The sequence below is a fragment of the Geotrypetes seraphini genome, chromosome 2, assembly GCF_902459505.1.
Source record: "Geotrypetes seraphini chromosome 2, aGeoSer1.1, whole genome shotgun sequence".
In the NCBI taxonomy this organism is placed as follows: Eukaryota; Metazoa; Chordata; class Amphibia; order Gymnophiona; family Dermophiidae; genus Geotrypetes; species Geotrypetes seraphini.
This window is the reverse complement of record NC_047085.1, coordinates 478,525,850-478,550,505: the sequence shown is the minus strand read 5'-3', so window position 1 is coordinate 478,550,505 and position 24,656 is coordinate 478,525,850. Positions and strand designations below refer to the sequence as shown.

General features: G+C 42.7%; 1 protein-coding gene across 3 annotated transcripts in view; it reads left to right on the top strand.

Annotated features, from left to right (window-relative positions):
* The window catches only part of DLEC1 (DLEC1 cilia and flagella associated protein), a 386,841-nt gene that overhangs the window by 53,671 nt on the left and 308,514 nt on the right, over positions 1-24,656 (top strand). For all 3 annotated transcript variants that reach the window (XM_033931738.1, XM_033931737.1, XM_033931739.1), the window contains 3 exons: positions 10,825-11,045; positions 19,267-19,351; positions 24,135-24,222. In XM_033931738.1, the coding sequence (XP_033787629.1) occupies positions 10,825-11,045; positions 19,267-19,351; positions 24,135-24,222 (394 nt within the window). The remainder of the gene's footprint in view (positions 1-10,824; positions 11,046-19,266; positions 19,352-24,134; positions 24,223-24,656) is intronic.

The following is a 24,656-nucleotide window of genomic DNA, read 5'->3' as shown; positions in this document are numbered from 1 at the left end:
TTAAGTATTTACCTAAACATTGCCTCCCAGAGTTTCAACATATGCATCATACTCTAGGTCAACTTCGCATGCATATGGTTCAGGCGGCATATGATACTTTTGAAACGTCCTCCAGGGTGACGGCGTTCTCAGTGGCCATGCACCGTCTAACCTGGCTCTGCACTGTAGATATGGATCCAAATCTGCAAGATTGACTGGCTAACATCCCATGTCAGGGGGATGAGCTGTTTGATGACTCTACTGAGGCAGCTACAAAACGCATGTCTGAGCACGAGAAATCGTTTGCCTCTATAGTTAAGCCAAAGCCTTCCACTGCTAAGAGTTATAGGCCTCCTCCATCTTATCAAAGGTGATATCCTCAGAAGGCAGAACCTTATTCAAGGCCACCTCCTAAGAAACAACAGCAACAACAACAGCGGCAGCATGTCTCAGACTCCTGCTGCCCCTAAGTCCACTCAGCCTTTTTGACCATCTAACACAGAGCATAACCTCAATCGTTCTGCCTCTGTCCTCTCCTCTTCCCATCGGAGGTCGTCTCCATCATTTTTATCAACGATGGGAACTCATTACATCTGACCTCTGGGTTCTCACAATAATCAGGGAAGGTTACTCTCTTCTCTTCCTTCAGGTTCCACCAGATCTCCCTCCAAGAGAGTATCCTTCCAATTCGTCACAGACCACCCTTCTTCTTCAGGAAGCTCAAGCTCTGCTTCGTCTCCGGACTATCGATGAAGTTCCTCTGGAACAGCAGAGCACGGGGTTTTACTCCCGTTACTTCCTTGTCCCGAAGAAGATGGGGGATCTATGACCTATCAGGGATCTCAGAGCTCTCAACAAATTTCTTGTCAAAGAAAAATTTTGGATGCTGTCTCTAGCATCCTTGTATCCCCTTCTGGATCACAACGATTGGTTATGCTCTCTGGATCTCAAAGAGGCTTAAACTTGTATTCCCATTCATCCAGCCTCCTGCAAGTTTCTCAGATTTCGGGTGTGAAATCATCATTTTCAATACAGAGTGCTACCTTTGAGCCTGGCATCATCTCCCAGAGTTTTCACCAAATGCCTGATTGTAGTAGCAGCAGCTCTACGCAGCCATGGTCTTCAGATTTTTCCCAGCTACAGCCCTCTCAAACCCTACAGTTTATTGGAGCTGTACTGGACATTGTGCAACTCAGAGCATTCCTTCCTCAACAACGTCAGGATACACTCATACAACTTTGTCTCAAGGTGTCATCTCTCACTTCACTCTCAGCAAGACACATGATGGTTCTCCTAGGTCAAATGGCCTCTACAGTTCATGTGACTCCTTTTGCCAGACTTCACCTCAGAATTCCTCAGTGGACTCTGGCATCTCAGTGGGCACAGGCTACTGACACACTCTCTCAGCACATTACAATCACTCCTTCACTGAGACAGTCTCTCCACTGGTGGATGCTCTCTTCCAGTCTCTCCAGAGGTTTACTGTTTCAAACGCCCCCTCATCAGAAAGTCCTCACGACAGATACCTCGACCTATGAGTGGGGAGTTCATCTCGATGGCCTCCGTTCTCAAGGTCATTGGTCCATCACAGATCGTTGGAGTTGCATAAATCTATTGGAACTCAGAGCGATTTTCAATGCTCTCAAAGCTTTTCGACATCTTCTTCACAATCAAGTAGTCCTCATTTGTACAGACAATCAAGTAGCCATGTACTATGTCAACAAGCAGGGAGGAACAGGATCCCCTCCCCCTTTGCAAGGAAGCTCAGAAAGTTTGGAATTGGGCAATTCTTCACATCTTTCTGAAAGAGGTCTACATTCAAGGAGAGAAAAACTTTCTGGCAGACAAATTGAATCGTCTTCTACAACCTCATGAATGGACACTCAATTCATTGCCTCTACATCACATTTTTTCTCAGTGGGGGAACCCCTCAAATCGATCTCTACATCTCCCCACAACAGCAAGCTGCCTCATTTTTGCTCCAGGATCTACTCTCCTCACCACCTGGAAGCAGATGCTTTTCTCCTGGAATGGACGAACCAATTCCTGTATGCATTTCCTCCATTCCCTCTAATTCTCAAGACACTTGTCAAACTCAAACAAGAACATGCCACCATGATTCTGATAGCTCCTCGGTGGCCCAAACAACCTTGGTTCTCCCTTCTACTTAAACTCAGCAGCAGGGAGCCACTACTTCTATCAGTTTTTCCGTCTCTGCTTACACAGAGTCAGGGTTCTCTGCTTCATCCTAACCTGCAGTCTCTGCACCTGACAGCTTGGTACCTTTCAACGTAACTACCAATCTACAGTTCTCTCAATCTGTTCAGGATATTTTAGAGACTTCCAGGAAGCCTGCCACTAGGCAGTGTTACAACCAGAAATGGACTAGGTTTTCTGCTTGGTGCACTCTTCATCACAAGGAGCCTCAGTCTACCTCCTTGTCTTCAGTTCTGGATTACCTGTTTCATTTATCAGAATCAGGCTTCAAATCAACCTCTATTAGAGTCCATCTCAGTGCAATTGCTGCTATCCATCAGCCGTTGGAAGGGAAACCTTTATCTGTTCATCCTTTGGTTTCCAGTTATTTGAAAGGACTTTTCAATGTCAAACCACCTCTCAAACCGCCTCCAGTGGTTTGGGATCTCAATGTGGTTCTTGCTAACTTGGTGGAGCCTCCATTTGAGCCAATGTCTATGGCTCATCTGAAATATCTCACTTGGAAAGTGGTTTTTCTCATTGCTTTCACGTCTGCTCACAGAGTCAGTGAGCTACAAGCTTTAGTAGCAGACCCGCCTTTCACGACAAAGTGGTCCTCCGTACTCATCCTAAATTCTTACCAAAAGTAGTTTCGGAATTTCATCTCAATCAATCCATTGTACTTCCAGTGTTTTTCCCAAAGCCTCATTCTCATCCAGGAGAAACAGCTCTTCATACTCTGGACTGCAAGCATGCTTTGGATTTCTACTTGCAAAGGACTAAGCCACAGAGATCTTATCCTCAACTTTTTATCTCCTTTGATCCAAACAAGTTGGGACATCCAGTTTCCAAGAGAACCATCTCCAACTGGTTGGCTGCTTGCATCTCATTCTGCTATGCTCAGGTTGGACTGCATCTAGAGGGTCGAGTCATAGCCCATAAAGTTAGAGCCATGGCAGCATCTGTAGCTTTCCTTAGATCTAATCCTATAGAATAAATCTGCAAAGCTGCCACTTGGTCCTCTGTTCATACATTCACCTCTCATTATTGTCTGGATTCTTTTTCCAGACGGGATGGCCACTTTGGTCAGGCAGTATTATAAAATTTATTCTCCTGAATTGCCAACACTCTCACCATCCCATTCTGGTTAGCTTGGAGGTCACCCATATGTGAGAATAGGCTGCCTTCTTGTCCTGGGATAAAGCACAGTTACTTACCGTAACAGGTGTTATCCAGGGATAGCAGGCAGATATTCTCACAATCTACCCACCTCCCCTGGTTGGCTTCTTAGCTAGCTATCTGAACTGAGGAAACGCTGAGGAGATGTGCACCCTACATCGGGCGGGAAGGCACTCACGCATGCGCGGTGCGCAGTCGCGAACTTTCCAAAAGTTCTTCAAGCAAGTCTGCTTGTGAAGCTGTCCGCATCGGGCTCCGTGGTTGACATCACCCATATGTGAGAATATTTGCCTGCTGTCCCTGGATAACACCTGTTACGGTAAGTAACTGTGCTTTCTATGCCAAGTGGTCTAATAGTCCCCCCCCCCCCCCAATGTTTCAGATTTTGTTCAAAATTTGCACACAAAATAGTTAGGGTACTAAGAGAATTTTCCTATAATTTTAGATTCTTAACTGCAATAGTCACTGATCTAGACCTACCTGTTTGGCTGGCTGTTGGTAGCATTGTGCACAGTGATGAATAAAATGTCATTTTTAGCTGCTTATAAAGAATAAGCATTAAGAATGCTTATAAAGAATAAGCATTAAGAATAATTGATTGAGTGCTAATTTTTGGTAGTCCAGCATAACTTTTTGTTCTAGCTGCAACAAAGCTAGTATGAGCATCATGGATACAAAAGCCCACTTGAAAATTTTGACCAAAGTGTGCCCAAAAATTTGTCTCAGTTTGTTGCAGCAGATTTTGATCAGTTTATCTGCACTATAGCGCCAGAGCAAGAGTAAATACAAACTTCAGATTTTTATCATAGATTATCCTTGCATTGGACACTACACTCAAATTTGCAGCAAATATGCATGAATAGCTACATCATAACATTCCTTCAAAGTTGGCATCTTTCACACAGGGGCTGAAATTTGTCAATTATCAGGGTCAATTATAAAAAAAGGAATCTGCTTATATCTTCCTAAAAGCAATACTGTTTGAAAGAGAAAATTTTACGCTGTAAGATACTGTACATGCCTTTTGGTTTTGCAATGCCACTGTCATAAATTCACCTCAAAATTAGGAATGCTTAGCAGAGTGACATGCAATATTTGCATTTTGCATTTCGTATGTTCAATAATTTGAATACCACTGTATATCTAACTATTTTATCCTTGTCAAGGACTTCTAAAGGTTCTACAGTATTGTTGCAATATGTGCTTTTCTGGTGGTAAATAAGTTTAGTGATTGGTACTAGATTTTGTGCTTCATTTGCTGTCCATTCTTCAGTGAAGGCAGTGCTAGGTTTATTAGTTGGTTGCTATGTATAACATTTGTGTACCATTCATTATGTTCTAGGTATTAAAATAGTTTTTACACTCAGAATTGATAGGCTTAAGTAGGCAGCTGCAGATTAATGAAGCCTCATGAAAGTTCAAATAGACCAGATAACGCAGGCTTGGGATCCTAAAAGAGACCCACAAACAGGCTTGGGATCCTGTGTAAAAGGAACCCACAAACATGGGTGAAGTTTTATGTTATCATGTTGATTTTATGTATGTTTTAATCTTTAAGCTGCCTAGTTTTTAGGCAGTATATAAACTTTTAAATAAATAAATAAACAGGCTTGGGAACCTGCGGAAAAGAAACCCATCCAAGGCTGTTGTTCCATGACTATTTGGCGTGGGGCCACTATGGTGATGGGAATACTAGTTTGCTCGTTTGGAAACCAGTAGTGGCAAAGCCACCGTGGACCAACACAAGACCTATTTCATATACATTTTCTAGCCTTGTGATATGTCTATATCGTGGACCTTGCATATATAATATCCCACACTTTTAAACAAATTTATATTTTAATAAGGGTTGCATTGCAAAACAAATAAATATAAATCTTGTATAATAGTATTTCTTCTTTCAGATAGTACTAGTTAGAAAAAGATTCAGGAAGACTTTTTTTTATAATTGACCCTGAAAACTGACAAATTTCAGCCCTAGGGTCAATGGTGCAAAATTTGAAGGCATGTTCTGATTCAGCTATTCATACTGAATTGCTACAAATTTGGCAGTGCAAGGATAATTTATGATAAAAATCTGAAGTCTGTATCTACTTTTGCTCTGGAGCTCTAGCAACTAACTGGTCAAATCTATCACAATAAACTGTGACAAGTTTTAAGGCACACTTTGAGCAAAAAACATACCTATCCCTCCCCCCTCTCCCCAAGCACTCCAGTGTTCAAATGTTCAGGAGAGCATTTCGGGCTCTATGGGATAAGGTGTCCCAAACAGGCGCCCAAATAGCCTGAAATCTCCTCCAACGCCCAGGGCCACCATGATTAACATCCAAATATTCATATTTTAACAAAAGAAACACCTCATTTCTCCACAGTAAAAGGATACATTTCCTAGCCAACAGGGAAGCTTTTTGAAACAATTGAGAATGACCCCTAGACAGTTCCAAAGTAGAAAATTGTGAAAAAAGTAATACATCCGCCTGCAGAGAAATTCTACGCTGTAATATCGTCTGCAGATATAGACAGACAAAAGACCAAAAAGTTTGCACTAGGTCACAAGATCAAAACATATGGAACCAGCTGGTGTAGATTGGCACTTGGGGCAACATGCCTGAGAAGCATATCCTACCATATATGCTCTATTAGGGGAAATGTAGAGCTGTAATAAAAACTTGTAATATTGTTCTTGTAAAACAATAGAGCAAGTCAGTTGCAGAAGATGTTTCATGAGAAGACGCAATCCTTCACCTGTTATCTGCTCAGAAGTGGCAAGATCCTAATTCCACACAACCGCACAGCTTCATAGTCCCAGGGCACACTGAAACTGTCCAAACTTGGTGAAAGGAGAGGCTGGTCCTGGGTTGTCTAGATAGTGTCTAAGTTTCCTGGACCATATCCGCCATGTCTTCATTTAAGGTGTTGGAGTCCAGGGAATGAAGATAATGGGAAACTTGGCCATAAAACAACCAATCTCTAGCCAGCAGAGCGCCTCGCACTTGAAGATATGGAAAAGAAAGAGGAAGTCTGTGCTCATTCATCACATCCCGCACATAACATATCTAATCTAATCTTCTATTTCTGTGTCGTACATACCTAGGCAGGCTCAAGTCGATTTACAAAGAGAAGAAAGAGGAATGAAGAGGGAAGGGGAGAGAAAGGGGAGGAGAAAAATGGGGAATATTTGGACAGGGGGAGATCTGAGAAGTTCAAGTGTCAAAGAGGTTGGTTTTCAGTTTTTTCTGGAATGTGGTGTAGTTGGGTTCTATTCTGGTCGTTTCAGTGAAGTCATTCCAGGTTTTCACTCCTAGGAAGGTAAGCATGGAGTGAAAGATTCACTTGTATTGGAGATTCTTTGTTGAGGGAACGTTTAGTAGTATCGTATTAAGGGTTCTGTAGGAGGTAGACCATACCTTTGAGAAAAGTTGGATGAGTGGAGCTGCTGAGTTTCCGTGAATTATTTGGTATAAGATGCATGAAGTTTTAAATTTTATTTATGATGGGATGGGTAACCAGTGTAGTTGCCTGATGAAGGCTTATATCGAGTCGTATTTTTTTCAGTTTGAAAATTAGTCTTACAGCTTTGTTTTGTATGAGTTGCATTTTATGGATCAGTGCACTGTTGATTCCCAAGTAGGTGGAGTTACAGTAGTCCAGCTGTGGTAGGATCATCGATTGCATAATCAGAGCAAAGTGATTTTGATGAAAGTATGGTCTGATGAGTCTTAGTTGCTTTATGGTGAAGAAGGACTTTTTCCGAATACTAGAGATTTGAGCTTCCATGGTTAGTGTGGAATCAAGAATGCAGCCTAGGATTTTGGAGGTTTTATCGACAGCGAGAGTGTGACCCGAATGGAGAGTGATGCTTGTCAGTGCTGTCTGTCGGGCTGTGTGGAAGTATAAGATTTTGGTTTTGGTTTGGTTTAGTTTTAGCTTGTTGATTGTTGCCCAATTTTGGATTATTTCAATGTTGATTGAGACTTTGTTGATGGCATCTGATTGGTTGTTGGTTATGGGGATGAGGAGCAGAATGTCATCTGCGTAAGACATTATGCTTTCATCATCAAATTTGATGTTTCCGAGGGAGCTCATGAAAAGGTTAAACAGGAGGGGAGAAAGTAGAGAGCCTTGAGGCACCCCACAGAAGGCTTTCCAGGGGCTGGAGATCTCTTCATTCTTTTTGACAAAGTATTCTCTGTTCTGTAGGAAGTCAGAGAACCATTTTAGCACTGTACCAGTAATACCGATTTCTGACAGTTTTGTTAGTAGAAGGTGATGATCCACGGAGTCAAAGGCAGCTGAAATGTCAAATTGCAGGAGTACTGCCTGCCCTGGTCAGCCCAACGGAGCAAGTAAAACTTGGATGTGTCCGGGTCCAAATCACGATGCCTCCAGAGGGATAGTAAGATGGTGGATGTAAAAGGCAAATGCATGCGTTTACACAACCATTGCCAACACTGTCTCATAGATTTCAACAGAGGATGGGAGCAAGTAGGGAAGATTTTATGAGGTCTTTTTGCATGAAGATAATATAACAAGTGCGTTAGTGCCATCAACTGTTGTTCCAAAGTCACTGACGTGTAATACTGAGTATTTTTTATCCAATCTACCAAGTGTTGAAGGAGACAAGCTATATTGTATCTTCTCAAATCCGGCAAAGCCAGGCCACCTTGTCCCACTGGCAAGGAGAGCTGCTCAAGAGTCATTCAGGGTTTCTTATTGTTCCAAAGAAATTTGCGCAAAAGTTTGCATTACATAAATCCATTTGGGAAACAAAACCATTTTAAACAATGCAATTCTACCCCTCAAAGTCAAAGGAAATTTGGTCCAAAGTGCCAATAAGTCCTGTGACTTTCCCAACAGTACAGTGAAGTTTTCCGCATAAGCTTTCTTCAGATCATTAGTACAGTTTGTGAGCATAATTCGTTCCAGAAGCCTGCTTGTAATCCAAAGCACTTGTATATCAAAGCAAATTTGCCCATAGGAAATAATGGAAACTCAGACGATTCGTTCCACAACCCAAAAACTTTAATACAAAATACTATACATACTTGTATTGCAAGACCTTGCTCATATAGAACAGTCACTACACTCCCGCAGCATCAGAGAGAGAAGAACCATCGACTCAGTTGTGATGATGTGAAACATGTATACTGTATGTACTCGTATTGCAAAACTTGCTAGTAAAACCATCTAAGTCGTTCCACAACCCAAAAACTTTAATACAAAAAATACTATACAACCAAACTCATTTAGAACAGTCACTACATTCCTGCAACGTCAGAGAGAGAAGAACCATCAGCTCAGCTGTGATTATGTGACGCGTGTATGATGTATGTACTCATATTGCAAGACTTTGCTTGTTTAGAATAGTCATTATACTCTTGCAGTGTCAGAGAGAGAACCATCGGTTCAGTTGTGATGCATGTATGCTGTATGTACTTGTATTGCAAGACATTGCTTGTATGTCAAGTTAAAATTTAATAAAATGTTTTGCTTGTCTTGCAAAACACTTGCAAACCAAGTTTCTTGCAATCCAAGGTTTTACTGTAATATAAACCCCCAAAGACTTAAGTCTGTGCACCATTTTCCTCAGAGGAAATGGGGAAATCCAATCCTCATAAGCATACCCACAAATATGCAAGGCCTCAGATTTTTCTAAATTTAATTCAAAACTAAACACCCCCCATTGATATTCACCAATTGCAGAACCCTCTGAAAGAACCGTTGAGGTTGGGTCAACAGCAATAAAACATCATCAGCAAATGCCAGACAACGTACCTCAGCCTGTCCCAACAGGAAACCCAAAATAGAGTTGTCCTCCCTTATATGCTGCAACAGGGGTTCCAATGACAATATGAACAATAAAGGCGAAAGGGGGCACCCTCTCCACCGGAAAACTCATAGACATCGCTCCGTTCACCAGCACCGCCACAGTCGGATTGGTATAAAGTATCCACACCATGTCTAGAAAAGGGCCCCCAGACCATATTGATGCAGGACTGCAAATAGATAATCCCAGGCCACACAATCAAAAGCTTTACAGGCATCCAGGCTAATCAAAAGGGCCAGGAGGGAATGAGTGACACTATGTCCCAATGCTGCCTTACCTTTCGCACATTCCACACCGCCTGCCTTCCACGAACAAAGCCAACCTGATCCTGGTGAATTACCTCAGGCAACAATGTGGACAGACGGGAGGCCAAAATTTTTGCCATCACCTTTAATTCATAATTAATTAACGATATCGGCCTATAATAGTCTATCGAAGCCAGATCCTTATCAGGCTTAGGGATCAACGTGGGCATGATTAGCATAAGCTGGAAAATTCCCTTCAGAAATCACCCTAGCAAAATTATCCTCTAAAGGCTTAACAATATGATCCTGCAAGATTTTATAAAACTCAGAGGAAAATCCATCCGGCTCTGGAGCTTTTGACCTGTTGAATCTCCTGAGAGGTAATGGATTCATGGAGAAACTGGCTACTCTCCTCAGAAAAATGTGATAAATGAAGTGACTGCAGGTAAGAATCTAAAACAATAGGATCGGACCGCCTCCCTGAGTAAAACTCACTAAAATGCCAGGAAAAAATCTCAGTAAGGCGCTCCCTACTTTTTACAAAAAAACCCTGATACAAAAGTGAGGGCCCTGCCAAGGATGTACTAAACGAGGTAGCAATTTACCAGAACGATTACCATATTTATAAAAGCAATGTCTGAAAAATTGATGGGACCTCATAGTATGCTCATGAATCTTAACCTGAAGGGAATCATGATCCATCTGGGTCCCAGATGCAGTCCACTGATGTTTACATACCTCAATATTCCTATGCAGATACAACAGTTCCCTGGAGCGTTCTTTCTGCAACCTGGCCACATACGCAATGGTTTCCCAGCCTTTGCAGTTTCCCACAACACAACTGGGTTAGATGTAGAAGAAGCATTATCCAACAAAAGTTGCTCCCAGCGTTTAACAATGTGAGCCCGAAAATACTGATCCCAATACAAAAAACGAGGAAATTTCCACGCTCTGGGCCTACTGCCAAATAAACATTTTTTTAAAATGCTATGCTAGCTCTACATACAAATTTTGAACAAAATCTGAGACATAAAGGTGGGGAGCTTTTTTCATTTTACACCACTTGGTATGGAATGACCCAGTTCCTACCAGTTGAAACATGATATGTGATCTTTGGATCTGTGATGCTTAAATTGGTCCACGTGCTTTGTTGTTTGTTTGTTTTAATATTTATTGATTTTTAATCTAAAACAGTGTCATACAATTGAACAAACAGTAGGTATTACATATATTACACTAATATCTGTGCATATACAACATTCAAGATTTATAGTTATCTTACATATAATAATAACATAATATATATTATAAATAAAGAATAAAGTTACCCAAATGTCCCCATCAATATTTATTCCCCTCCCTGTGCTTTGTATATAACTCTATGTTTATGTTCCCAAGAAATCCAGATCATCCATGAAATTTCGCTGGAAAGATGATATGCTTTATGAAGATAGAATTCAAAACCGCTCAGATCTTGCTCAGCTTGAAAGCCGACACAATTATTTGAAGAATTCTCGTTTTTTCCCACCAAATTCAATGTATAGTGGCAGATCTCTGATTACAGCTTTGAAGAAAACAGAACGAATAATAGCAGGAAGAAAAAAGGTTTTTCAAGAAAGGTATAATTTACTTGATCTAAAACTAAATATAAGACATTTTTACCCTCTACAGTGGAACCTCGGTTTGCGAGTAACCCGGTTTGTGAGTGTTTTGTAAGAGGAGCAAAACACTCCCGCAAACCATAACTCGCAAAACGAACACTGTCCCGCTAAACGAGCACCCCCCCCCCACTCGAACCGGCATTGCACCCCCTCCCGCGAATGCCCCCCGCGAGAACTGCATCGCATCCCTGTGCTGAAAGCGGCATCTGCCCGCCTGTCCACCCAAACAAGCTCCTTACCCCATCTGCTGCGTGCCGGTGCCAGTTAAGGAAAGATCCCACCTCTTGCCTGGGCTGGGCCTTGAGCATCTGCACATGCTCAAGGCCTTCTGGCTTTTGTTCTCTCCGGTTTGAGCGAGGGAGGGGGGTGATGGAGCAGCGCCGGTAACCTCGGGGGGGAAGGAGGAGGAGGTGGAACGAATCAAAGTGAGTTTCCCTTACTTCCTGTGGGGAAACTCATTTTGATATATGAGCAATTGGGTTTACGAGCATGCTTCTGGAATGAATTATGCTCGTAAACCAAGGTTCCACTGTATAATAAAACCCTAAGCACGCATGTGCACTTAGGGTTTTGTGATCCCTGCCACCGTGCTGTTTGCCTCTGTGCTGAATTAGATTTCCGGCACGTGGGGCGGCTTGTGGCGGTGCGTGGGGAGGCTTGTGATAGCGGTGGCAGTTTGACTCCTGCGCTGCCGGGATGCCTCTTCTCACCCCTGGACCAGCAAATGCAGCAGCCGTGGAGTATTTGCTAGGCCAGCCCACTTCGATAATGCGAGGTGGGCCGGCCTAGCAAAAGCCCCAAGGCTACCCGGGCTAACGGATGCTGGACAGGGGGAGCAGGGAAAAGAGAAGGCCTACTGCTGGACAGGGGGAGCAGAGAAGAGGTGCTGCTGGACATGGAGGAGGTAAAACGAAGGGAGAAGGGCTGCTGCTGGAGAGGGGGAGCAAGGAATGGGTGCTGCTGGACACGTGGGAGGTAAAAGGAATTGAGAAGGGCTACTGCTGGACAGGGGAAGCAGGCAAGGGGTAGTGGTGGACAACCGAGGAAAGAGAGAGACAGAAAGAAAGAAAGACAGACAGACAGAAAGCAGTCAAGGGGAGAGAGAGAAAGAAACACACATCTATTCTAGCACCCGTTAATGTAACGGGTTTAAAGACTAGTCCTTATATAAATCCTTGACTGGCTACTACTATTTAGGATAAATTACCTTACATGCTTCAGGATTTCTGTCTGGATCAATCTAAATAAGAAAAAAGTTAAAAACAGTTTTAATTTTAATTGTACTGATTCAATAAGCATGTGCAAGGCAATTCTATAACAATGCCTGGTAAGAGCTCATTCTATAATGAAATATAGGCGCCAACTTTCTTTTATGGAATACTAGCCCAAATGGTTAGATATACCGTATTTTTCGCTGTATAAGACACACTTTTTTTCCACCCAAAAGTGGGTGGAAATGTCGGTGCGTCTTATGCAACGAAGACGACCTGACCCCCCCTACATGCCCTACTGACTGACCGCCTGCCCTTTTAAAAAAACCCTCTCCACCACCATATCCAACATTTCTCTCTCTCATCCTTCTATTTCCCATACATGTCTACCTCATTCCTCTCTCTCTATGCCCAATTTTCCTTCCTTCCTTTCCCCATGTGCACCATCTCTCACACACACTCAAGCCCATCAATTTTCCCTTTCTATTCCCTCCCTTCTGTATCTAATGTTCCTTCTGTGTCGAGTTTGTGCTCCCTCCCCCTCCCTGTCTTTCACCTTTGTCCAAAAATTAAGTTGCATGCTGGTGATCCCTGCCTGCTCCTCCCACCCGCAAACCCCGCCCCCCCCCAAGCCGACCTGTCCACAGAAGCCGCAGGCACCGCTGGGGATCCCTGCCTACCCCGCCTGCCTGCCCCCCTCCCATGATGCTGGGGATCCCTGCCCACCCGCCCCTTCTGAAGCAGCTGCTGGGGATCCCTCCCTCCATCCCTGCCTGCTGATCTGTTGCACCACCCCCACCCCCGAAGCCGACTCTTACTTCGTTGGAGCTGAACTCGCTCCATCCTTCCCCAGCAGCAACTCCATGCAGGGACAGCACGTGCAACGATTCACACGCTGCACATAGCTGGCCCACAATCCTTCCCTCTGACGTCAATTCTGATGTCAGAGAGAAGATTCCGGGTCAGCTATGCAATGTGTGAGTCCCTGCACGAAGTTCTACTGGGGAAGGAGGAAGCCAGTCCAGCTCTAACGAAGTAACAGGGTCGGCTTCGGGGGTGAGGGTGGTGCAGCGGGCCAACAGGCAGGCAGGGAGGGAGGGAACCCCAGCAGTGGCTTCAGCTGCAGACAGTCAGGCATGGAGGTATCCCCGGTAGCAGCCAGGCCACATACCCCCAACAAGCGGCCCCCATATCCCCAAGGTTATGTGTACCGCATATTGAGAAACACTGAGTTAGTGAACCATAGAGAGGAGGACCCAGACTCATAAGCCACTCTAACCACTACGTTAATGGTGGAAAATGTAAACCCCCCAAAACCCTACTGTACTGCCATATAGGTGCTACCTGCAGCCATAAGGGCTACTGGGGTTGTAGACAGGTGCGTATAGTGGGTTTTGGGGTGGGTGCTCTCCATAACCTATAAGGGAGTTCTGGTGAGATGTTTATGTGGCACACTTTATATGAAGTTCACAGCAGTGCCCCACTGCTCTGTTGCCGTGTCTGGGTGGCCAGTCCATCACAATGCTGGCCCCTCCCACATCCAAAAGGTCTTGTTCTGGGCATTTGGAATGTGGTATAAAGATGGATGTACTGATAGTCTGGATGATCAAAAACCTGGACAAACAGAGAGTTGATTTTCGAAAAAAAATATTTTGGATATACTTCTTGAGAATGGACATTTTTCCGCTGCTGACTTTGAGCGACTAGTGCCCTACATCTAAATTGGACATAGACATTTCTTTTGATTATGCTCCTCCACGTGTTCAATCCCAACCCGCAATCTGGGAGTGGCAGAAATTCACAAACGTTTCTGAACACATGCTCCACCCTCTTAGCCTGAGAGCTAGCAAACATATCCAGTCGACCAGAACAGAGTCAAGGGTCCTCAATATTCTGCAGTGCCTCTTAGACATGGGGATGCTGGAACCTGTTCCAGAACATGAATCGGACTTAAATGCAGGCTCAGAGTGAAAGGATTGGATCTTGCGCAAATTGGCTGTCAATTGAGTCTTGCACCACTGTTTGGAGATGACTAAGGATTCTTGGCGGTCTGATTACCTATTTGTCCTGACAGCTGCACCTTGCCAGGGTCGGCCAGTGGCCATGGCTTCAATCGCTAGATGGATTTGAATGGCCATTTCTGCAACTTCCATCACCTGCAGCACGCAGCTGCAGATTTTGCTTAAAGCCCACTTGTCTGGTAGTGTGGCTACGTCGTGGGCGGTGTCTTGCGTGAGTCATCCTGATGAACTTTTTAGGGCAGCTACTGAGTCCTCTCTTCATACTTTTACCCGGTTTTGCCGAGTGGATGTGGTGGCTCATTCTGCTGCCACTTTTGTGTTATCTTATCCAGATCAGTCTTCCTGAAGGGAACAGTTAAAAGCTATTTTTTAAAAATGCATTTTTAAAAGAGTCTTAGATTTGGGAAAAGATCGTTCCACCCTAATTTCAGAGCAGGACAGACTTGTTCTTCAGGGAGTTTCCCCATATCCCTCTTTCATATCTGTTTCTAGAAGGGGCTATTACCTGCTTTGGAACTAACTGTAGGAGACAGCAGGAGGGATTAAAAAACTGTAAGGCTCATGAGCACTGGGATATAACCCACTTTTTCAGAATGATACACGTACCTACTAGGAAAGATATTAGCAAGGTAATCTCTTTTTAGGCTTAACAACAATGAACATTCCACATTATTTAACCATCTATCACATGGCCAATGTTCCCTCTAAGCTGAGCGCATGAGCGATCGCTCACTATTTTCAGTGGCGTCGCTCATACGTTTTCTCGTGTCGCTCAATCGAGGGCGGGCGGAGGTGAGAGGAAGCGGCGGCAGCGGTCTGCCCTGCTCGCCTTAGTGTATTTTAAAGTTAAAAGATGCAGCGGCGGCTCCTCTCAAGATCCCCGACTGCATCAGACTTCCAACGCAGGTGGGAATTCATGAGAGGAGCCGCTACCACGTCTTCAGTGGCGTACTAAGGGGAGGGGGCGGTCCGCCCCGGGTGCAGCCTTAAGGGGGGTGCACAGCCGGCCAGGTCCGGATCTGGCCGGCTGTGCACCCCCCTAAGCCTGCCATCGGAGAGGAAGTTCGGGCCAGCCAATCGCTGCCTGGCTGGGTGGAACTTCCTCTCCGACGGCAGAATTGACGTTGGGGAATGCTGGTCGGCCCGACGGTGGGAAGCAGAGAGAGCTTGGGGCAGCCGCGGCGGTGGCTTTGGGGCCTGTTTCCCCCGATGGTGGCAGCAGTGGCTTTGTGGAGGTTAGGGAGAAAGAAAGGGGGCAGGCAGGGAAACAGAAAAAAAGAAAGGGGGCATCAAGAGAGAAAAAAGAAAGAAAGGGCAGGGAAGAAAAAGTTAGGGGAGGGAATGAGGTCTGGAGGAGAGGAAGCATACAGGCTGAAAGAAGGGAAGAAAGATTGGATGCACAGTCAGAAGATGAAAGTGCAACCAGAGACTCATGAAATCACCAGACAAGGTAGGAAAAATGATTTTATTTTAAATTTAGTGATCAAAATGTGTCTGAATTTATATATGCAGTCTATATTTTGCACTATGGCCCCCTTTTACTAAACCGCAATAGTATTTTTTAGCGCAGGGAGTCTATGAGCGTCGAGAGCAGCGCTGGGCATTTAGCGCAGTTCCCTGCGCTAAAAACTGCTATTGTGGTTTAATAAAAAGGAAGGGGGGTATATTTGTCTATTTTTGTATGGTTGTTACTGAGGTGACAATGCATAGAGTCATCTGCCTTGACCTCTTTGAAAAAAACCCAGAATAGGAATGATAATTAACATTTTCTCAGCGTATAGTGTGCTTTATGTTTTTTAATTTTATTGTTGGTAGATCATTTTGACTTGGTCATTTTAAAGTAGCTTGCAAACACAAAAAGTTTGGACACCCCTGAGCTAGAGCGTTGAAGCTGTGTATTTCTATTTTATCTCCCTTTTACAAAACTGTGAAGCGTTTTTTAGCGCCAGCCGTGGTGGTAGCAGCGCTGATGCTCAGAATTCTATGAGCGTCAGAGCTGTTACAACCGTGGCTAAAATCCACACTACAGTTTTGTAAAAGGGGGAGGGGTTAGTTTGTGATGACATATTCCATACTAGGCGAAGGTGTTTTCTGTGTTCTGTGTGTTCGAAAGACATGGTTTTCTGTTAGGATTGACGGTGTAGGATTGATCTGTGCTGGTCTGGCTTGTTTAGTTTTACAATGGGTGTATTGATGTGCTGCTCACTGCAATATGTAAGATGCTGCCTTTTCCTAGGTACTCATGTGTGACGTGTGGCTTGTTACTAAAAATCATGTTTTTCGTACAGATGGGGGGGTGCCAAAAAATGATGGGCCCCGGGTGTTACATATGCTAGGTACACCACTGTATGTAAAGATACCTGAAAGCTGGCGAAGCAAAAACTTTAAGTATATTGTTATTCTTCTAAGTTTTGAGTATTTAACCCTCCCACAATCTCACGGGCACTCATTTCAAGTTTCAAGTTTATTGAGATTTTGATTTAAACGCAATATCAAATATTTTCAATGCGTATAACAAAAATAAATTTGGGGAAATAAATAAAACCATTTGAACAATAAACATACAAACAAATCATAGATGATTAAAAATACATAAGGAGTACAAGGATAAACTACATTTGTTTAAAAATGCGTTCTCTGCGCCTGCTCATAAATTTGTGGAGTATGTAACTTGTCGCTCATGCATATTTTTTTTTGCACACACCTCATCAATCCTTAGAGGGAACATTGTACATGGCCCTCCTTTAATCTCACAAAGCTGACCCTCCGCAGCTGCCTTATTTAACACTAACGGATGGTAGATTAATCCACTGTTCTGTTTATCCACTGTCTTCTCTATATATTCTTGTAATAGCTGGCTACATCATAATTGGGAGTGTGTGGCGCAGTGGTTAAAGCTACAACCTCAGCATCCTGAGGTTGTGGGTTCAAAACCCTGCTGCTCCTTGTGACCCTTGGGCAAGTCACTTAATCCCCCCATTACCTCAGGTACATTAGATAGATTGTGAGTCCACCAGGACAGACAGGGAATAATGCTTGAGTACCTGAATACATTCGTGTAAAACCATTCTGAGCTCCCCTTGGAGAACGGTATAGAAAATTGAATAAATAAATAAATAATTAATTAATTAAATGATCTTCGTTTAGTACAGTGGTCTCAAACTCAAACCCTTTGCAGGGCCACATTTTGAATTTGTAGGTACTTGGAGGGCCTCAGAAAAAATAGTTAATGTCTTATTTAAGAAATGACAATTTTGCATGAGGTAAAACTCTTTATAGTTTATAAATCTTTCCTTTTGGCTAAGTCTTAATAATAATATTGTAATTTATAGCTAAAGAGACATATGATCAAGAAACTGTTTTATTTTACTTTTCTGATTATGATAAACGTACCAAGGGCCTCAAAATAGTACCTGGCGGGCCGCATGTGGCCCCCGGGCCGCGAGTTTGAGACCACTGGTTTAGTATGTTGTTTGCTTTATAACTGCTATGTTTTCCTATCACATTGTAATTCTCTTGAATTGTAAGTCACCTTGAACCTTGCTAGGCATAGAACAACCCAAAAATTGCAGATTTTAGATTAGACTATTTTTAGGAGAATCATTCCAAGGATAGTCAGTTTGGCCAAGCAGTTCTACAAAATTTATTCTCTACTTTGACGCCAGCTTCCTTTCAACCCTCTGTGGTTTTGACAGCTAGGGAGTCTCCACATGTGAGAATATTCTACTTGCTTGTCCTCGAATAAAGCAAAATTACTCACCTGTAGCAGGTGTTATCCGTGGAGAACAGGCTGCTTGCGGCCAGACCTGGCAAAGCCTTTCCTTTGATGCGTCAGAAGTGACGCGTCAGAGGTAAGGCCTTGCTGGGGCTGGCCGCAAACAGCCTGTTTTGAGGCTGCCTCCTGCTGATTGCTGTGCTTGGGGTAAGGAATAGAGAGAGGGAGGAAAGTAGCAAAGGAGTTCGTGGCTCAAAACTACTGCCTGCTTCTGCCACTTCAGGGTTTGAGAAGAAAAGGGAGGAGAACTTTGCGGCTTAGGATCGCTGCCGTGTTGGTGCTTCGGGGCGGGAGGAAGGGGATTCATAGCTGCTTGAGGCTTGAGGGAGGGAGAGAGGATTTGCAGCTCAGGACACGGCTGCTGATGCTTCGGGGGACTTTTTTTTTTTTTTTTACACCGGCAATTTTTTTTGACGGTTGTGTGAGAGTCCTGGTTAACTGAGACTTGGTTAACTGAGACTCTACTGTATATATGTTTAAATATTTCTATTTTGTTGTTATTGTTTCAAGAATTTAATATGTGGAAATGTGCTCACCTTTTTCAGTATGAATAGTATTTCTGATTTTAGGTTATAATCAATAAAAAATAATAAATACACCAGTGCAAAATAATTAAAATAAACATTTGTTGGATTAAAAACAGAAAAACTCCATTTTTCCTGATACTCTCTCACCCCTCCAATGGCTTATCTTGTAGCCCCACTCAGTTTTCAAGCCTCTTCAGTGCTAATGACTCCATGCAAACACACATTTTCGATTCCATTGGTAAAGGGAACTAACAAAAGTAGCTGCAGCATGAAAAGACCAATTAGCACATGTTTTTTTTGTTTCCAGAAAGAACTCTTAACTTTCCCCCCTTTTACAAAACTGTAGCACGGTTCTTAACGCTGGCCATGGTGGTAACAGCTCCCATGCTCATAGGAATTATAAGAGCATCCATACTAATACCGCCACGGCCAGTGCTAAAAACTGCACTATTGTTTTGTTAAAAAAAAAAAAAAAAAAAGGGGGGGGGGGTTAATTAGCTAGAAAATAAACATCTGAATTTGCAAGTTATAAACTCTTAAGTATGTGACAGTAGGACTCAGAGACAATTTCTCTTGTATTTTAGTTTACAAAATATTTGTTCTATTGCTACTGTATTTTTGAAAGATCTCATTTCTTTCTTCCAGTGATCCATTACTGCCTATTCCTGTATTTCTGTCTAATCCTCCACTTGTACTTTTCGCTGAATATGAACTTGGACAGACTTATGAGGTAAGTGCATCTCTACCATGCCTTAAAATGTGGGTACTATGTACAACAGAATGAAACAAAAAACTAAGCATGTCTGATATTAAACAACTGGTGTGAAATCTTTGATGGAATTGCTCCTATCCATGCTGGCTTCAATTTCAAAACTGCTAGAAATTGTGGCAGCCATTTTAGCAGCGAAGATGGCTTGGGCAGGAATGACTTAGGATCACTCCTGCCCCAACTAGCCATTAGACTAACAGGGGATGTACATTAGGCCAGGAGGGAGTCTACTGGTGTTTCTGGGAAAGGGGCTTCTTCTGTTTCGGGGAGACAGGAGAGAAGGAGGAATGCTTCTTCTATTTGGGGGGAAGAAGAGAGGGAGAACTAGGGGACCCAGCATAAAGTTTCAGTTCCACACAAAAATGCGCTGGCATTTTAAGCCAATACCAAAACAAGGCCAAAAATGAAATTCAGTTGGCTTCTGCTCCAAGAACAGTAGGATAACATTGCCCCATCCTAGGGTTACAATATTTTGAAAAAAAAAACAACAACCCTGGACACATAACCCCGCCCTGTTCTGCCTCTAGCCTCACCCCAGTCTGCCTCTGGCTCCACCCCAGTCCGGCCTGTTCTACCCGCAGCACCACCCCCGGCAAGCCTCTTCTCATCTACAACCAGCTCTGGCTGTGTCTGGAGGGCCTGGAGCATTCGCGGATATGTGTGACATCTGCGCATGCACAGAGGCCCTCTAGACGTGGCAGGAACTGGTTGGGGCTTTCCAAAACCTAGACAAATGCCGGGTATTGCAAAGTCCGTCCTCTAAACAGAGGACATGTCTAGGTTTTCCCAGACGTCTTGTAACCCTACCCCATCTACCTCCTCTTAGAGTTGCATTCTGTTAGCAAATGCACTAGACCTGGTCCTGTGTGAAGATAGCAGTTGAGTTACTTTCAAACACTTTTAGAAAAGAATGTTGAGAAGTGTCTCCATGCTAGATGACATCATCCATTATATGGATATGCTTCCTGCTGTCCTCAAAGAACACCTGCTACAATAAGTAATGTCACTTTGTCTTTAGTTTGTTATTCCTGAAGCAACCCTCAATTAGCCAAAACTGGATCCCCCAAAAAAGAATTGCCCTGTACCATGGCAGTATGGTTTCGGTAATGACCATAGTACGGAGACAGAATATCTTTAGACCAGCACTTTCAAGTTCTAGTCTCCCTAGATCTCTCTTTGGCACTCAGTAACATAGATCATAACCTCCTCCTCCTTAGACTGCATGATATGGGTATTTCTAGAAAAGTTTTGGGTTAGTTTCACTTTTTTCTCTCTGATCATACTTAATTTAGCACATGGGATTATTTCTCATAAAACTATCCATTCGTTTTCCACAAGGCTCTATTCTTGTCCGCACCCCATTTTACATCTTCATAGCCTTCCTCCTGATGGTGATTCAGTCCCAAATGTGTAGTCCCTTTTGTATACTGATGATCTTCCACTGGTCAACAAGCATTTTCCTACTGGAGTTCTATCACATCTACCTTAACAAGGGCCACATGCTGACTCTAAATCTGAAAATAGTTTTCGTCTATCACATCCTGTTTTTAAGTTATGTGTCAATTTGTGTTTATATCATTTTTGTCAATAATGCTTCCGTGAAGCGTCGATATTTTACTTTTTCTGTAACACAATATTGCATTTTAGGACAGTTCATCGATCATATAAACCAGTAATTTGAAAGTTTATACTAAAAAAGTGATTGTGCTACTTTTTCTACCTGTGAATTTTTATATTTTGTTTGTTTTTGTGCAAGATATTATAATTATTATGAACAGATGAGGTTGTGTTAACCATCCTGACAATTTACTGCACAAGATCAGCGAAAGAATCGGTCCAGCAGACTTCAAAGTGCATACAAGCATTATTTTGGCTGTAAAGCTGGTGACCAAGATAAAGCATAGGCACCTCATGTGTGCTGCACTGTCTGCTATTCCGGATTAACACAGTGGCTGAATGGGAAACGGAAGAAGATGACAAAAATTGCTGGATTCACAAAGAGGAATACATCAAAAATTGTGTATCCTTTGATTGTCTGTCAGCAATTAAATCCGTTCCTCATGACTCTGAGAATCCACATCTGCAGCACAATGTGCCGAAAGTTCAGATGAAGAATGTGCCTCTGCTGCTGTGGAGTTGTATGAAGTTCATGAACCTGAAGTGGATGAAAAACAACCTCACCTGTTAACTCAAAAGATCTTAATGATCTGGGTAGAGACTTGTCACTGTCAAAGGAAAAAAACAGAATTGTTGGCTTCTTTTTTTTTTTTTTTAATTCTTTATTCATTTTCAAATTGAACAGCAAGTGCACAAAAGAATATATTATACAAGATTTTCCACAATAGCACATTAATCTCTACCACATAAAAATCTAGTGATGCAATAAACCCCCCAACCACCCATCCTTTATCACATTTTCAATAGGAATAAACACACATATTATATAGCATATTATAACATATTATGTAAAATTATTCCTAACTCCCTCCCCCCTTTTGTGTGCTAAAAAAGAAAAGGAAAAGAGAAGAATCAATGACTATTCACCACAATATTTTGCTATAAGAATTGTTAGGTTCAAGGCTGAATCTTTTAAAGCAGGACACCAAAATATCTTTTTGTCCGTGATTGTCACACCATCCTGGCTTCCTTTTACCAAATGGTACAAACGTAAATGCAAGTGTCTCAAACATTTCTGAACATGCTGACATCACTTTTGTGTGAGTTAAGAGAGGCGTAAATATATGCTGTAACATGTCTCCTTATTGTCTTTATGTTTGTTTTCAGAGTAAACTCCTTAACACAAGTTTGGTGGGACACAGTTCATACTCGCAATATTGTGCCAATATGGCAAACTGTCTAAAAAAAATCAGTAACGTGTATCTCAGAAACTTGACATGCTAGCTGAATTTCAGGATATGTTTTACTTTTAGACTATATTTTGACATCAAAGTTTTTGATTAGAAAATGTTATATATTTTATGAAATGTATACTAGTGAAAGTGGCAGTCTATGAAGAAAATGGCAAAAAAGAGTATTAACGAAGTGGGCTGTTTTTGAAAACCACAACAAATGGGAAGCATTTTGGCGCAAATTCTATAAACGGCATCCTGATTGTAGGCAGCGGTAGGTGTCCTACCACTGTCTAATCAAGTTTCAAATTTATTAAATTTCAAGTTTATTAGGATTTTATATACCGCCTATCAAGGTTATCTAAGCGGTTTTACAATCAGGTACTCAAGCATTTTCTCTATCTGTTCCGGTGGGCTCACAATCTATCTAACGTACCTGAGGCTATGGAGGATTAAGTGACTTGCCCCCTCCCACGAGGCATACCACCTACACTGTAGGCATCTGTTGCGGGTACAGGGAGATGCATCAGGACACTTAAACTCTCCAAAGGCTGGGCGTGATTTCGCCTGGAAGTGGCCTTGGGCGAGCTTAAGTGGCCCTAGGCATCTTCCTAGGGTCACGATAGATGTCTGAAATGTAGGCCAGCAAAATGTCTTGAATGTCCGCGACAGGAGGGATGCCTATTCCCTCCCGCCACCATCCCCGAACCCCCTGCGAATGTCCACAACAGGAGGGATGCCCACTCCCTCCTGCAACCACCCCTAAACCCCCCCATCAAATCTCCTGCCACCCCCTGGAACTTCCCCTCCATCCAGCGACATCCCCCTTCCAGAGCCCCCCCTACATGTAGAACTCCTGGCACCCTCCCTCCACCCTGTACCTTTTAAGGTGAAAGTCGGACCAGAGGGATGCATATACCCTCCGGCCAGTTGGCCTGCCTTTCCAAAATGGCTTGCCTTCCCCTTCCTGATGCATTCTGGGAGAGGCCTAAAGCTCTGATTGGCCCAGATGCCTAAGGAGGGACTTTAAGCATCTGGGCCAAACAGAGTCTTAGGTTTCTTTCCCGGTGCACTTTTTTTTTTTTTTTACTTCCCCAGGTATTCCCATCTAGCTAACAACTCCTTAAGTTATTCTCCTGTATTAATTAAGTTAGTTTTTTAAGTCTAGACTTTAAAAAAAAAAAAAGAAAGATATGAACTCAGAGCATCTAACTTTTTAATCCATATAGAGATAATGGGGGTTTTTTTCAGCCAAATTATTGATTGAAATACTGAGCGTAGTAAAATCCTGTCAGGTCGATTTTCAATGCGGCTGATATATACTGTGTATATATATAGTATGTATATATATATATATATATATATTAATGCCACTTGCAGTGTTTAAAAAAATATACAAATTCTGTACTACTATCAAGATAGGTGGTGGTGTTAAATATGAATATAGTACAGTTACATCTGGTAGCTGTATATACAGCAGCAATATTCAGCATCTTTCATTATAGCTATGTGGTTTCAATTATAAAACCTATTTTTCAAACTCAAATTAAACCATTGATACAAAGCTGCGGTAATGATGCTGCTGCTGCGGTAAATACAACAAAACCCAGTTTCTTTGGGCTTTGGTGCATTTTCCACAGCAGCATCACTACCATGGCTTTGTAAAAGGGGCCCTGAGTTATAATGGCTGAATATTGTAATTAAAGGTATAGTTAGGTGGCATGCCTTGCTCTATCCCATCATAAACGTATATGTCCTTTTGAAAACTGGCCTATATATTTTGATTCATCCGCATAATATTTTGCAATCTTGCTTTCTTAAATAGTCATTGACTTGAAAAAAATGTTTCTCTTGTCTTACCCCACCTCATTGTTTGTCTTGTTTTTCTTAAGTAGATGACAATAGAGCTCCGGAATTTGACATCAGTCTCTCGTCGTCTTCGAATTATTCCTCCATCTACTTCATGTTTTTCCATTGGACTGGGTAAGTTAACTCGTGCCTTAGAATGGCTGTAGATTGTTTTCTAAGTTCTACTTTGAAGCTTTCAAAATGTGGCACAGTGGTTAAAGCTGCAGCCTCAGCACCCTGAGTTTGTGGGTTCAAACCCACGCTGCTCCTTGTGACCCTGGGCATCACCTAATCCCCCCATTGCCCCAGGTACATCAGATAGATTGTAAGCCCGTTGGGACAAACAGAGAAAAATGCTTGAGTAAACTTGAGTAAAAATTCATGTAAACTGTTCTGAGCTCCACTGGGAGAACGGTACAGAAAATTGAATGAATAAATTAATTAAGTATATTAAGAAAGTGAATAAATTAGTATCTTCTTGATTCCTGAGCAGCATGTAAAGATTCACCCTTTGTGCCCGGTCACAATTGTAAGCTCTTTCAAGCAGGGACTGTCTCTTCCATGTTAAT